Raw genomic sequence first — 15,992 nt, 5'->3', positions numbered from 1 at the left:
CGGTCCTCTGTTTCTTGCTGTGCTATTTGTCTTCTTCCAGGGACATAACACCTTCATTAAATCCCATCCGTCCTTGCCTCAGAGGCGTCCCCTGGAATCTACCCGTCTCCAGATGCATCACCATTCATCATCACCCTTTGTTTGTGCTCTGTCAACAAGTTTTCAATTTATTTTGAATTCAGTTTATGATTAAAATTTAATGAGATCCAATCAAGTGCTTTTCTCAAATCAAGATGCCTCTGCGGTCTCATCCATATCCTCTATTGTAGTGGCATGAAGAAAAGCCATCACAGGTTTCCAGCCTGGCCATTCTTTATGAAACGCAGGTGGCATGTGGCCACGCCTCCTTAGCTTCAAGGTGAATGGTTCCAAAACCTGTTTATTCCAGAAGCTTCTAGGAGTTACTCAGCGACCCCATCCCCCCTCTCCTCCCCCCAAGTCGCTGTACAAGTCAGTGCTCCCAGCCGAGGTACACATGGTTCAGGGCACAGGCTCTGGTGCTGAACTACTTGGATTTGAACCCCAGCTATGCTGCTTGCTGGTCCTGTGACCTTGGGAAAGTTACTTAACCTCCCTGTGTTCAGTTTCCCCATTCGTAAATTGGGGCTGACAACAGTACCTACAAATAGGGTGACTGCAAGGATGAGTTAATGCACATAAAACCCTGGGAACAATATTTGACATAATTGTTCAAAAAATTAATAACAATTATTGCTAACAAAGGGTAAGGTTTCTTAAGTATATCCATTTTGTAAGGTTTATATTGATTTATCAGCATAATCTAAGTCAGAGGTTGATAAACTACAACCCTTGGGCCAAAGGTGGCCTATGGTCTGTTTCTGCACTTGCCTCTTGCTAAGAATTCATGTTTTTAAAGGGTTGTTTAAAAACAGACAAATTAACTGAAAAGCAGAGGATGAGACAGTGGCAATATGTGGTCTACCGAGTGTGAATTATCTGGTTCTTTACAGAAGAAGTTTGCCTAATCCATGTGGTTTAATGGAAGGAGTCAGGAGATCTACAGGTTAGATTTGGCTGTGACTTTGGAAAGCGACTCAATGTGCCTACGATTCTGTACAACAGGAGTGGTAGAGTGATACCACGTACCCTGCCCGTGACCCAGCTTGTTTGGGGGCCAAATGGGATGATGTGTATGGAATCTGCTGGAAATACACACATTGGTTAAAAAGATATGGTCTCCATATATTAGGTTCATATAATAGTTTTAGCATCCAGGTATGAAACAGTGAACGTGGTCTAGAAAAACAGTTCCAAAGCCAAATCTCTTGCCGTTGTAAAAATAATAACAAAAGATCCTTTGTATTTTGAGAGCTAGGCCCTACAGTCAACACTTTATTTACATCTTCTTTTATGCTCTATGAGGTAAATGTTATTTTCCCCATTTTACAGATGAGAAAAACAAGGTCCAAAGAAGTCAAGTAATTTTCTCAAGGTGATACATCTAATCATGCAACTGTCAGAAAAATAATTTAAACATAGGAAGTTTGAATCTAGAGCCTATACATTTAAGTCCTGCATCCTTTCCACATTCTAGAAATATGTATTAATTCAGGGTAAGCCCACTTGGGCAGCTAAAACCACGGTTAACTGTGAACACGGACATCTGATGTGTTAATATGTCCCCTAAGAGAGACTTGTGTCCCATGCAGGCCAGGGCGAGGTCTAATAGGACCTGCAGAAAGAGAAGTGGGCATCATGGAAGGAAGGGAACTATGAAATCAGAAAGGTGAAGCTGTGATGGCTAGCAGGCTCTGTTTGGAGAACCTAGTCCTGTAAGGCAGGATGTGTGAGAGGTGCTGGAGGAGAGAAAGGTTGCTGGGAACAGACTTGAGCAAAGACTTGGAGGCAGCAAAAGAGAGAGAGAGAGAATGAATGGGAAATTCTGAGAGGGGGACACCAAGGAGCATTGTCATGCGGGAGGGCAGAACTGTGGAATGTCCATTTGAGGTCTTACGGGCAGAACCAGGCAACTTGGGAAAGGAAGCAAAGAGGAAGGCCTCAGGCCTGAGGAGGCAGAAAGGAAGCCAAAGAGAGAGCCTGGGACAGAAAAACTGAGAGAGATTTGAAGAAAGGGGCTGGTCAGAGTCCAAGAGCTAGAACCACAGCTCACAGTCTGCAGGGAGGCGACAGTTCAGAAGAGGGAAACTGCTGTGTCTTGGGTCAGGTCAGAGTGAGAACCAGGCTCACGTGCACGCCTGCTGCACCTGGTTGTGCGGCCCTGCGTCTGGCCCTCACTCCTAGCTCATGCCCACCTCGACCCACCCGCGCCCCACGTGGACAAAGGCCTCCAACCTCTGCTGAGTGGTCTTTGGTATTTTAAGGGCCAGTTCACTCTCTCCCAGGTGGTCTCGGCAGGGCTTCCCTCACGTTGGTTCTTAATCTCTATGAACATCAGAAATACTAGTGGAGCTTTTCCTTTTCCTTTTTTATCTTTTACGTAGACATAGAAGTACTTGGTACAAAATGTAACAGGCAGCGGGGAGGGTATATAGCTCAGTGGTAGAGTGCATGCCTAGCATACACAAGGTCCTAGGTTCAATCCCCAGTACCTCCATCAATAAAATAAGTAAATAAGTAAACCTAATTACCTACCCCAGCAAAAAAATAAAATATAACATAATAGGTAAAAAATGCTCTGAAAAGCAAGTTTTCCTCCTGCCCCCGTTCCCCAGGCTTCCCTTCCCAGAGGCAACCTCTGTCCCAGCTCTCTCATGGGATGGCGTGAGCACACAGTCTTAGATTGCACAAAGGGTAGCGTGTTCTGTGCGCTGTCCTGCTCTTTCCATTTTTTAACTTCACAGTAAATCTTAGAGATAGTTCCACATCAGTTCTCACAGCACTTCCTCAGTCTCTTCCAACAGATGCAGAGTATTCGTTGCATGGCTGGACCCCAGGTTTATAAAGCAGAACCTTTTGGACGTGCAGGTGTTTGCTAGTCTTGGCTGTTGCAGACCCTGCTGCGTTGCCTGTCTTTGTAGCCTCTTTATTTCACACAATCTATGCGTATTTCTGTAGAGGAAATTCTTGGACGTGAAATTACTAGGTCAAAGGATGTAAGATTTTAAAATTCTGATAGTTATGGCCAAATGGTACAGATTCCACTCCCCTTGGCAAAGCATGAGGGAACCTGTTTACCTGTACACAGGAACCCTGGCCCCACCTCGGAAACTCTAGGTGTGGGGCCTGGGCATCTTTTCTGTGAGCCTCAGAGAGCACTTCTGAGCCAGAAACTCTCCTGGTGTCCCTCACCAGCCAGCCTCTCCTTCCCCCAGGAATTTGCTGTAATAAGATAGACATGGCCATTGTCCTCCCAGCCTGACAGGCCTCGGCCTCTCCCTGTCATCCAGGGCTCAGCATTCATGCTGCTGAGCTGAGACTGTCCAGGGCACCGCCAGCACTAGGGCTCACCCGGGTCTGGCTGGCAGATCTTCTGTCCCCCTCAAGGGCCTGAGACTTCTCCTGTAGGTCATGACTAGAAAACAGGGCTTTTCCACTTAAATCCAAGTGCTGCCCTCTGTGAGGGACGGGAGCACAGGCAGTGCCAGGGTGACAGCCACCTGGACACCATATGGAAAAGGCCTGGAATAAAACAGGGAAAAATGGAAATGGTTAGGAGTCGTGAGATATTAAGTTAGTTTTTTTAATGTGTAGTATTTTTTTTTCCAATATTGACCTAAAAGACCAAAAAATAAAACTGGCATTTCTGACTCAACCCACTAATCTGCCTGTGGCTCTCTGATGTGGCACTAGTGTGTAATTGTTCTCTGTGACACCCTCAGGAGGCTGGCAGGGCTGTTCTGTCAGTTCTGGCAGGGGAGTCTAGGGCCAGGAGGGGCCCTCGTGGTGGCTGCAGACCTGCCCCACCCTCTGCCATTCTTGGCGGAGCTCTGAAGACACACAAGGAGATCAGCTGCCTGCTTGTCTGGAGTGGAAGAGTAGATGTCCCGCCACGCTGGGTGGGAGCCTAACCTTTATTCTGCAACGGAGGGTTGAGGTCAGCCCTGACTTGGTGGGGGACCTCTTTAGACATGGCCCAGGCCAGACACTTAATAAATATTTGAGAGGAAGAAAGAGAGGAAGGAGGAAGGGTACCCATGAGGTATGATTTTAAGAACTCTGAGGACTTGGCCCACCAAATCCTCCCTGACACCCCTCGTGGACCTGACATTCTCACTGTCAGTGATCCTTCCAGCTACACAGATCTGGCCCCTCTCCAAAACAGACATCAATCATTTATTCATTCAACAAATATTTATTGAGCATCTACTATGTACCAGGTACAGTTCTAGGTGCTGAGAATATAGCTGTGAACAGAAGAGTAAAAAAAATCAGTCCATTGTGAAGTTTACACCCTGTGGGAAGGACACAGTAAACAAACAGGAATATATTAGATATTTGTATTTTAACACACATTTTTTAGTATATACAATGGTGGTAACTGCTAATGAGAATGGTAAAGCAGGGAAGGGAGACAGGAAGTGAGAGGAGTGTGTACAAATTTTAGAGGGTCACAGGGAAGGTGACCTTATTGAGAAAGTGATAGTTGAGTAAAGACCTGAAAGAGAAAGGGAGCAAGCCAGGCAGACATGTGGAGGAAGAGTGTTCCAAGAAAGAACAGCAAGTGCAAAGGGCCTGAGGTAGGGTCTGTGATTTCCTGTATTCGTTTTCTCTCTTGAGCTGAATCATAAGAACTTGAAGGTAGGAATAATGTTTTATATGTCTTTAGAAATAATTTTGGTTACCTTTCACTGTATACCCTCTTGTACCACTTGAATTTTGTATCCCTTGTAAGTATTACCGATTGTTGTGAAAGTCTTTGAATTGAGCTTGTGTCTCAGAAGTGGGCGGACACATATCAGAGAGCTGGACACGTAGTAGGGTTCAATAATTATTTGCTGTTTGCATTATTTCCTAGTGATACGTTGAAAACATCAGGGTCCTTTTTATTTTTTAAAGATTATTAATCTCGTAGCTTTCCTGAAAGGCTGTTCATTACCATGCCAGGTTTATTCACTATCATCTAAGGGGCCATTTGTTCCTTTTCAGACCAGCTTTTACTCTGGAATCCCTACCATGGAATGGACCTCAGATTTCCAGTTGTGTGACCGCCCTTTGGAGAGGACCACACTTGTCGCCCTTTTTATGAACTTCCTCCAAACCCTGGAGGGCTCCTCAGCTAAAAGAGAATTTGCAGTGTTTTAAATTAAATTTTATTTTTTTTAGGGAAGCACTTCTAAGGTATTCACATTTGAAGACCCAGGGAGAATATAAACAATTGCACCTGAAGTGTGGAAAATGAAAATGAATTGCATACCAAGAAATAGCTGACAGCATTTAGTCCTCTTGCTGGCTGCTCGCTGGATGCCTTTTCCCCCCTGAATCCCCCCATTCAGCTGTGGGCCCACAGATGCTCATAGGAGATTACACAACACTCAGCCAGCCCTTCAGAAAACACTTTAGTTTCCTGACTAGCTGAAGGGCATGTTGTACAGCATATCCAGTTTCATTGCCATAGAAAAATTGTAAGAAAGAAAGGAAAACAATGGTGAGCATTTTTAAATAATCAGTAGTTGAAATATGTGTGTTTTGGGTAGGTTCCCATTCATTTTTATTGGGCCTAATGAATTTAGGTGATGAGGTCTTTTCTCTGCAGAGCCAAGGGGCACGAAGCCCCCAGCCTAGACAGTGGCCTAGAAAGCCAGCCACGACCGAGGCAAGGTGGGGTGGGGGGCGGCAGGGACTTGGAGGCTGAGGGGGTTTTCTGTTGTGTCTGAAAATGGTACAAAGGTGGTTTGCAGCAGATGGCGAAGTCTGATACCAAGTGAGCATCAGAGAAGTGTTAGAGGGCATTCATTTGGCAGAGAGTGCGAGGCAAATTGAGGTCTCTTTCTATAGACCCAGAAGATAAATTTGGTGGGAAACCACCAGTCCCACGTCTGCTCTGAGGGGCAGCATTTTTAAATGTACACCGTCATATTGCCATTGGGTTGGGTACCAGGCTCAAAAGAAAGGGAATTCATATTTTTCAGAACGTGTCTTAGAACAAGCGTTGATGGACACTGTGCCTTTGGGCACCGTAAGCCCTCCGTGAATGTTTGTGGTTGGAATTCAACATGCATCCAAAATAGGAATTTTAAAATCCAGGGGTGAGGGTATAGTTCAGTGGTAGCGCAGATGCTTAGCATGCATGAGGTCCTGGGTTCAATCCCCAGTACCTCTATTAAAAATAAGTAACCAAACAAATAAATTACTTTAAAAATCTGCCATCCCCAGCACCACCCCTTCTCTCCGTGTGGTATTTGAGGTGTGCTGTGTATGAGGCCTGCACGGAACAGGCTGCTGAGATTTTTTTCCTTTTCACTCACCCCCTGGCTCCACTACACCTGCTCTAGAGCTTTCTGCAGGCCTCCTGTCACTCCCGGGCCATCTTTTCCACCGGCCTCCCTCCTTCCCCTGGAGCCTGAGCATCCTGGGGCATCATCTCAACCAGTCTGCTGATAAGGGGAGGCTAATTTTCTTTCTCATTCTGTTATGTTGATTAAGAGTTCTAATTTTACAGATAAAACCAATATTACCTGGACCGTGGGCTAAAGGCTAGTTTAGCAAGCCTTGCCTGTTCAGCTGCTCCATCACAAGCCAGATGGTCAGGGCTACCTGCACTGCAGGCGCAGTCCAAGAGGGAATTAAGTCCTCCAAATAACCTAAAGTTGTTAAGTAGAAAATGTCATTGTGACCTTTTTTCCAGTGCTTTTTAAACTCAGGCTTCTTTTTTTTGTTTTTTTTTGGTTTTTTTTAATTCTTGTTTTAATTAGGCAATAATCACACAGAGCAAAAGTTTAAAAGCTCAAAAGGTGAAAAATCTCCTCCCCACTCCTCTCCCTCAGTTTAGTTCCATCCTCAAAGGCAACCAATAAACAAATATCTTGTGTGTTCTCCACATTCATTTTGTATGTGTACAAGCAGATGCGCACACACACACATTCACACATTCCCCTTATTTTTTTACACAAAATAGCAGCATTGTGTACACACTGGTCTGCACCTTGCTTTTTTTTTTTTTTTTTTCTTCAGTCAGTTAACTGCATATTTTGGAGATCACTGACATCCATTACTGAGATTTCTTTCATTGTGGATTCCAAACACACATGAAGCAACCCCTGTTCTGATCATTTCTCCTTCCTTCAAACTCAGCTGTTGATTTTCATCTGTGTCTTTCCCTCGCTGGTGTACGACTTCTGCCTCCTGATGGTTCAGTCACATTCTTTGAGTTGCCTTCCGGATAAAAAATATTTTAATCAGCATAATGCCCTTGCCTGGAGGATAAGTGAACAGTTTTATGTGGTCAGGGCTCTGCTAGCACATTGGTACCACACTCTTGTTAATTTAAACCACATCTTGAACTAGGTCCCTTAAGGTCATAAAATGGGGGACTCCAAGAAATGATCTGTCCTCTGAGGCCGGCATTTTTTTCTCTTGTTCCAGAAACTAGAATGAACCGAAGCATTCCTGTGGAGGTTGATGAATCAGAACCGTACCCAAGTCAGTTGCTGAAACCAGTCTCAGAGTATTCCCTGGAGGGGCAGCCAGAACCACCTGCTCCAGATACAAGGAACATGGCCCCCAACAGCTTGTCTGCACCCCAAACCTCTCACTATTCCTTGGGAGACTTTTCTCAGGCTCACCTGCCCCTGAAACTTTCAAATCACCAGTGGCCTGTGTCCCAGCAGGTCACCTGCCTGCGCACTAAAGTCCTGGAGGAGAGTGAAGACAGCTTCTGGAAGAGACACCCAGACCCGGGCAAAGATTTTCCTTCAGGGTCCTCTGCAGCCAGTGAGCCTAAGCCTGAGTCTGTGGATGGAGCCCTCCCGCCGGAGCATCAGTTTTCACTTATGGAAAAACATAATCAATGGCTGGGGTCTCAGCTTTCAGCAGCTTCTCCTGACACTGGTCATGACTCAGACAAATCAGACCAAAGTTTACCTAATGCCTCCGCAGACCCCCCGGGCAGTAGCCAAGAGATGGTGCAACAGCCCCAGCACCACAGAAACCGAGCAGCCCCAGATCTGCCTACGATAGACACGGGGTACGATTCCCAGCCCCAGGACGTCCTGGGCATCCGGCAGCTGGAGAGACCCCTGCCCCTCACCTCCGTGTGTTACCCCCAGGACCTCCCCAGACCTCTCAGGTCCAGGGAGTTCCATCCGTCTGAACGTCAGAGATACCCAGCGTGTGTACAGATGCTGCCTCCCAACCCTTCCCCGCATGCTCAGTGGAACTATCACTACTATTGTCCTGGAGGTCCCGATCACCAGGTGCCATGTAAGTGAGCTTTACCTCTTCTGGACATTCTGGGCTGGGTCGCTGATTAAACGGGAATCTCTCGTCAATGTCTTGCAGCACTGGACCAGCACGGAGAGGTCAGAAGGCAGGGAGGGCATTCTATTCCCATGTGGCTTTCCATGTGTGGTTGGATTTGAAAGGGGTTTTAGAAGGATGTTTTATCTTAGCCCAAAGCCTGTCCCAGTGGAACCTACTTCTCTAGGAAACTTGAAATATAAAACAGATTCCTGTCTAGGGTAGTTTAAGTAAAACTTGTCTTAGAGGCAGAGAGATGACCCAAATGACTTCTAGAAAATTTATTTGTTTGAATTCATGGGTACCTAGGTTCTTCCTTCTTTACGTGCTTCTTCCCCAGCTCAGGTTGTCACAGAAAGGGGCTCTCTGACAAAAAAATCGAAGGTTCCCAGAATGTCATTCAGACTCTGAATTCATGCCATTCCATGAAGATCCAGTTACTCCTGTGATTCTGTTGCTTAAAGCCTTTTGGAGATTGAGCCATTCACATCTACCCTACGATCTTGCCACATCTGTGGACTGGCAGTCTCCCCAACTTGTCAAGCTGTTTCACATCCCCCAGCATTTGTCCAGCATATACTAGACTTCCAGTAATTATTTCTAAATGAATGAATGAATAAATAATATGTATCAGTGCAGTAAGCATCTCTGAAAGTGATGAAGTCTTAGACTGAGATAAAAGGGTCATCACAATTCTTGATGTCATGTCTCCATGAGGCCACTGGGAAATAATGATCGGGCTTTACAGAGGAAACACAGGCTGAGAGATGAAATATTTTCCTTAACAAATGAACAATGTATAAAAAGCAGTTCAAATGGTCTGACCAAGAGTCTGAACAAAATCCTGATGTCTAGCTTTAAAATGTTATAGAAATAATTACAAATGCTATAATCAAACACAAGTTATGTATTTGTACATGTACATTTGGTATAAATCTTCCTAAAGTGAATGGAGCAGTAGAGTAATTCATAGTTTTAAAAAAAAGAGAGAGATAAAGGAATTTCACTTAGAAGATGATGCTTGGAAGAAACAGGCAAGAATGATTGTGAGTTAGGAGTGAGGCCAGCAGCTGGGGAAGCAGCAGGGCTTGGGGAGAAAGGGACTTACAGCTGGGACTCTGGTGTTTGTGTTAGATGTTGGGCAGTCAGCTGACTGGGAAGCGTGGATGCCACTGGTGCTCTGAGTGCCCTGTAATAGGATGGGTGTGGTGGCGGAGTTCCTTCAGTATGAGTCACTGAGAACTGAACTTTGGCAACATCAGGATTTGCATTGTTTTTCTCAATGATTTCCAGGTTAAAGGGAATAATTTTGTGGGAATAATACCACAAACTACTTTTTAACATTCTACTTTCTGCATTTACAGATAATTTTTCTGATCATAACAGTAATAATTGTTCAGTCTCAAAATTGAAATATACCCAAGAGCCCAACTCATGTTTCTGTCACCCAAATATCATTCCTTATTGGGGTTTGATGTATTTAGTGGGTTTTTTCCTTTAAAATTTAAAATTTTTCCAATGGTATCCAGTGTACTTCCAGCATTGTTTAAAAATGCTGCACATTATTTCATCAGAGGGATCCACCAAATTGTTTTCTTCTCTGTTGTTGGACATTTTAAATAGCTTCCAATTTCTGGTCCAATAAACAATGGTATGACAAACATCATGTACATAAGTTTTTACCTGCATTTCTGATTAATTCCTTAGGTTAATGTGTAGAAATATGAATACTTAGTCAAGGACTCTGTGATAAAGTTGCTTTTATCCACCAACAGGAAAAGCCTCATCATGACAGACAGAGAAAGCATTGACTCATTATAACTTGAGGGTCCCAGGAAGATCTTCCCACTTGAAAATATTTTTCCTATTGAACCCTGAAATGGCACCACTAGCAATCTAGTCTTTGGGGGTAAGCCTGCTCTGGGCAGGCTCTGTTACAATGCAAACACTCCCGCTGGGAACACTTTTAGTCTCCAACACCTGCTCTCTTTCATCAGATCCCCTCCCCTTGCCCTCTATATTATTTCCTTCTATTGAAGGGGGAGAGGAAGGGGAGAACCACGATCCTGGGAGTGAAGCCAGGTGATGAAAGGCAGAAAGGAGAGAACTTGGCCAGAAGGGATAATTCACAGAAGATATATAAACAGCCCATAAGCACATGATACCAAGCTTAACATTCCTGAATTTAAGAAATGCAAAATTTTTAAAGATATGTTTTTTCTAATTAGGTGTGCAAAAATAAAAAAAAAAATCTCAGGCAACATCTGGTGTCAGTGGGGTTAATGGGGAAATGAATACTCCCATCTACTCTTTTTTTAAATTGAAGTATAGTTGATCTACAATATTGTGTTAGTTTCTGGTGTACAGGAAAGTGATTCAGTTATACGTATATATGTATCTATATACTCCTTTTCATATTCTTTTTCATTATAGGTAATTATAATATATTGAATATAGTTCCCTGTGCTATACAGTAGGAGCTTGTTGTTTATCTATTTAATATAGTTTGTATCTGCTCCATCTACTCTATTTTTTAGATTTTGTTTGTTTGTTTTGCTTTTTTTTTTTTTGTGGGGGAGAAAGTAATTAGGTTTATTTATTTACTTACTTAATGGAGGTACTGGGATTTGAACCCAGGACCTCCTGCATGCTAAGCATGTACTCTGCCACTGAGCTACACCCTCCCCACCTTCTCCATCTACTCTTGATAGAAGTATAATTTGGTACAATCTTCCAGGAGGCAATTTCAGTATCAAATTTCAATGTGTCCTCTTTGGCCCAGCAGTCTAACTTGTAGGAATCTATCCTATACACACATTAAACAAACATAGAAAAATATATGATTAAGGATGTTTATTAAAGCATTGTTGTATTAGATAAGAATAAAAACACTAAAATGCCTATCATAGGGGGCAGATTATTGTAAATAATTATAAATTATTAAATTATATATAATTATTAAATTATAAAAATATAAATTATTATAAAAACATAAATTATTGTAAATAATTTGTGATTTATTTATACAATGGACTACCAGGCCCCTGTTATGTAGAATAAAATACACATCCTGACATAAAAAAGATTAAGGTAGAAGCATGTAGTGTTGATCCCATGCATGTTTAAAAACTCCGTTAAACAAGTCTAGAAGGGTCGCCCCAACCATTAATAGTGACCATGGAGGGAGGACAGTGAATTAGGAAGAGACAGGGAGATTTTTCTTCTAACTTTTTATACTTTTGTTAAATTTATTATAGCAAACAGGCATCACATTTATAATTTAAAAAATAAGGAAAAGATAAAAAGAAAAAAGAAAAGTAAGGGGAAATGAGAGTGTACAGGTGGGCTCACCCTAATCCATCCCGCACAGGCTTGGCCCTGGCTCCCTGGGGCATCTAATCACAGGGAAGGGGGTCAAGGCCGGGTGATTTTTGTCAGGGAAGCCCATGGCTTACAGTTTTTATTCAGGGCACTGCAAACCCAGAATATTTATGAGGCCTCCAACAGCAGTGTCTCCCAGGAAGGTGGCTGTGAGGATTAAATGAGATAATATATTAAAGACACTAGGAAGGTGGCTGGCTTGTACTAAGCCCTCAATAACTAGCAGCCCTTAGTTATTATTATTATTTAAATGGCTCCTGCAGCCCAGCCCCGTAGAGTGGCCCCCTACATCCCGATTCCTTTTGCTGGCAAAGAGTTTAAGCATTCAAAGCAGGTGTACAAATGCTTAGTCTCATGTTAGGGTTATAACTGCACTTAATTGCCAACAAAACCACTTCAAAAGAGCTGTTCACCTCAGCGATGTTTGTGCAGTTGGAAACCACGGCTACGTGGTTCTACTTGGTTTTAGAAGAGCATTGCTTCCTCATCCGTTAATGAGAATATAAATAAATAATGATTGCCATGCAAATGCCATCCCTTAGCCTTTGCAAGTTAAAGCAAAAAAATGGTTACTGGTCACATTTTTCATGTTAAAAAAATTTTTTTTCAAAACAAGTGAAAACAAAAAGTAGGAAAAGCCTGTTTTTTCCTCTCCCAACCCCCAGTCTCATACTGCCTCAGAATCCTTCCCACTGAAGGTCATCAGAAAGGAGATCATGGCTGTGCCATCAAATAAAAACCCAAGATGCAAATAAATTGGAAAAACAGGACGTATTAAATCGGAAGTGGCCATAGTTTACCATAAAATTCTTGCTTTCTCTAGCAAGGAGACTGAATAAAATAAACCAGTAGGCACAGGCCTACTATTGCTCATATGGACGCCAAAAGTGACAATTTGTATGCTAGAATGCATGTACAATTCAAAGTAAGGAAAAAACAAGCCAGATGGAAGAGATGATAAAGAAAGGAGTTGCCTTTCAGGAGCTACAGCTGGTTACAGCTGTGGGAGTTCTGTAACAGTTTATGTTGGCCATTTTGTTTTCCTGGCTAGAGTAGTTGTGTTGTATCATCATATTCTTTTGACAACTTGAAAATCAGATTTTATTTTCTGTCTCAAATTCTTTTAATACCATTCTTAATAAGGAAGAAAAATGTTGAATGTTTTGATAGATAAGTGGAAAACCTCATTTAGGATTTGGTGTACAAATTCCAAGTGGTCAAAGCCCAGTAACGTGAAGATCATTTGTACCCAGGCCAAGAGGATCATAAGATTGACAAGTAACATACAGTTCTGGGCACCCATTTATGATTGTGCAAGATTCGTATTTTTGTTTTGTGATTAACACTGCCTTGGAATTGAGCAGTTACTGTGCTAACAAATCATTGGTCTATCACATCCCCCACCACCTTCTATTCTCCATCTCCTGCAGAATACACTCTGCTGATGGAATTTCAGGCACTGAAAACAAGTCATTGGGGGAGATATTTTGGGGCAATGATTCTGAAGTCTACCATGTAGGTGGCTGCTGACTTGCACGCCTCTCCTACTCACATACTAATGAGTGTAGGTTTGTGTTTCAAAACAGACATCCACAGACACACAAATTTCCTCTCTCTCCGTTTATTTTGAGCTACTCAAGAGAGCTATATTTTATTTATCTTTATTCCTTGAGTGCCTAGCAATAGAAGTTCAATAAATATTTGTTGAATGAATAAAAAGAAATCTGTTCCCTGCTTCCTGCAAAAAGGAGTTGTTCCCTAATCATGAGTAGAGCTTTTGTGATATCAAGCCTTGGAAAGACCCTCTTTACTTGTCTTCTGGGAGGGTGGAGGAAAGGAAGGAGGTCAATGGGATTTGGAAACAGACCTTGTCCATTCATTTATCAATTTATTCCACAAGTATTTGCTCAGTTCTGTGCTAGGCACTGGATGTACAGTAATGAATACAATACACATATTCCTGTCTTCGTGGGGTTCATAGTCTACTGGAGATAAGCCTACAGATAAATAGAAATCAGCAAACAAAATAACAAAGTAGAAGTGTTCTGAAGGAAATAACCAGGTGTTAGAACTGATATTAATAGACAGGATGACCAGAGGAGGCCTCTTTGAGGACACGTTTGAGCTGAAATCTAAAGGATGAGAAGGTCCAGGAAGCAAGGAGTTTTGCATAGCTAAGGTACCCAAAGCAAGTGAGTGGGGCTGGAACAGGGTGAGTGGGGAGAGAATGATATGCTAGAAGATAAAGGAGGGAAGGGCCATGGTAAGGAATTTGGATTTTTTTGTAAGTTAAACTTCTTTAGGGAAACAGAAAATTGAACTCTATAATCCTGAATAAGGAACTTAGAACAGTGCTGGGCATGTAACAAGTACTTAATCAATGTTAGCCATTATTTTATATATATAGTTCCTGACGACCTTGCAAGCTCTGGTCAAAATAGTGGAACGAAACCCTCAAAACTTGAGCAATGAAACGATACTCATTTGCCTGACAAACATGGTTTTTATTTCACAACTTTTCCACACAACCAGCCAAATTCCAGACAAAACCCAGTCAAGTTCACTTACAGAAGGGAAACCTTAGTTTTGATTGACCCTCTAATGTTCAATATTCTTTGTTTTAAACAATCAAAGGACAGCATAGAGAACTATATTGTCAGTACCTTAATTTTAAAAATACATGAGGTGGATGGTTTTCATCTGCTCACAGAAACCAGTGTAAGTTTTTATCACAGGTGGCCATTTCAGAAATGAAAGTTACAGCTAATCAAACACTTAGCCCACATGCCTTAGTGATTTTAATGATATGATTTGTTGCTATGAGACAAAAACATGTTGTGCGAGAAATAATCTGTTAGAAATCATATGACCTTGATCCAAAGGCTTTTGATTAACAGCACTAACATCCACTTTCTAGAAAAGAAACAAACCCTATGGTTAGAGTTTGGTAGTTCTTCTAAAGCAAATAAAACATTATTAGCCACTTATTAATGGATATGAGAAGCAAGAATGACTCCAAGCATTAAAAACTTTCAAGCCACTGGCAAAGTTGCTCCTCTTTTACCTTGTCTTTCTTCTTCCTGCTTCCAGAGGAGACACTGAAATGGACAACAGATGAGAACTAGGTAGCCTAGAAGACCCAAGACCTAGCAAGCAGATGGTGCAGTTCTACATGGCTTCTCGTGTGTGTGTGTGTGTGAGTGAAGTTGGCTTTGTAACCATTCATTCATTTACTGAGCATCCCCTGGATGTTGGCACTGTGCTTGGAGATGTGGTGGAGAACAGGCACAGTTCGTGTTTGCACAGAGCTTAGATTCTGGTATGGAAGGCAGGCAAGAAGTTGACAAGTAAGAGTCATGCTTACTTACACAAACATGATAAGCACTAGAAAGAAAATAAAATAAAGAGATGGGATAAGGCGACTGGTGAACCTCTTTGAGTAAGTGATATCTGAGCTGAGCCCTGAATGCCAAGAAGTTGACTTGTAAAGATAAAGGGCAAAAACATTCTGGGTAGAGAGGATGGCAGACTTAGGGTCCCAGAGTTTGGGGTGTTAAAGACAAAGAAAGACAGACAGGGTGGATGGGGCTTGGTGAGCTTGTGAGAGTGTCATAGGAGATGAAATCAATAAGAGCAGGGAACCTGATGGTGCAAGGTGGATTTTAAATGCAATGGGAAATCTCTGGAGGGTTGTTATCTACAGCTGTGTTTGCAAATGGTCCACTTATGCAAGACTCACCTAGAAGCACAGCTGGCCCCTGCCTGGTGACCTGATGACAGTGGCACTTTTTACCCTGTTCTAGCTGGGGGAAAGAGCAGCAGAAGAGACCAGTCCTGGAGCCCTGAAACTCCATCTGGTGAGCTGGACCCCTTGCAATGTATCTGACCTGACCCAGGAAGGCTGTAAACATAAAACCTGTGTGATATGTGTTGTTCTAGATCATAGTGGTCTCTGTGGTTCTGTGTCCCCATTCTCAGAGATGCCCTGCAAGTCCTGGTCTTTATTAGCCAGGGGCCTGAGATAGGCCCAGGCAGATCTTTTCATCCTCCTCCCCTTCCTTAAGCCCCTAATATCCTGACCAGGCCTAAGCAATAGAAGGGCAAGGGTCACGGTCAGGACCAGGAGACAACCTGGGTTAGGGAGGTGTGGTCACTTTTGCCAGAGGAGGCATGGCAGAAAGGACTCAGCTAGTGTCATGGGTCAAAGCAGACAATAAATTGAACCCAGTGAATCT

The 15,992-nt window shown here is 42.8% G+C and overlaps 1 protein-coding gene across 6 annotated transcripts in view; it reads left to right on the top strand.

The window, feature by feature from the left end:
* The window catches only part of TRAF3IP2 (TRAF3 interacting protein 2), a 42,375-nt gene that overhangs the window by 7,368 nt on the left and 19,015 nt on the right, over nucleotides 1-15,992 (top strand). For 5 of the 6 annotated variants that reach the window (XR_004321899.1, XM_006187399.3, XM_014561537.2 and 2 more), the window contains one exon: nucleotides 7,504-8,340. Coding sequence is in view for 5 of the 6 variants with exons in the window: in XM_006187399.3 (XP_006187461.1) it covers nucleotides 7,512-8,340 (829 nt within the window). In the remaining variant the exon portion in view is untranslated. Of the gene's footprint in view, nucleotides 1-5,294; nucleotides 5,567-7,503; nucleotides 8,341-15,992 lie in introns of those variants that run through there. The other variant, XM_032484712.1, reaches the window with a different exon arrangement.

The sequence above is a fragment of the Camelus ferus genome, chromosome 8, assembly GCF_009834535.1.
Source record: "Camelus ferus isolate YT-003-E chromosome 8, BCGSAC_Cfer_1.0, whole genome shotgun sequence".
NCBI classification, from domain to species: Eukaryota; Metazoa; Chordata; class Mammalia; order Artiodactyla; family Camelidae; genus Camelus; species Camelus ferus.
This window is presented reverse-complemented; position numbering and strand designations above follow the sequence as displayed.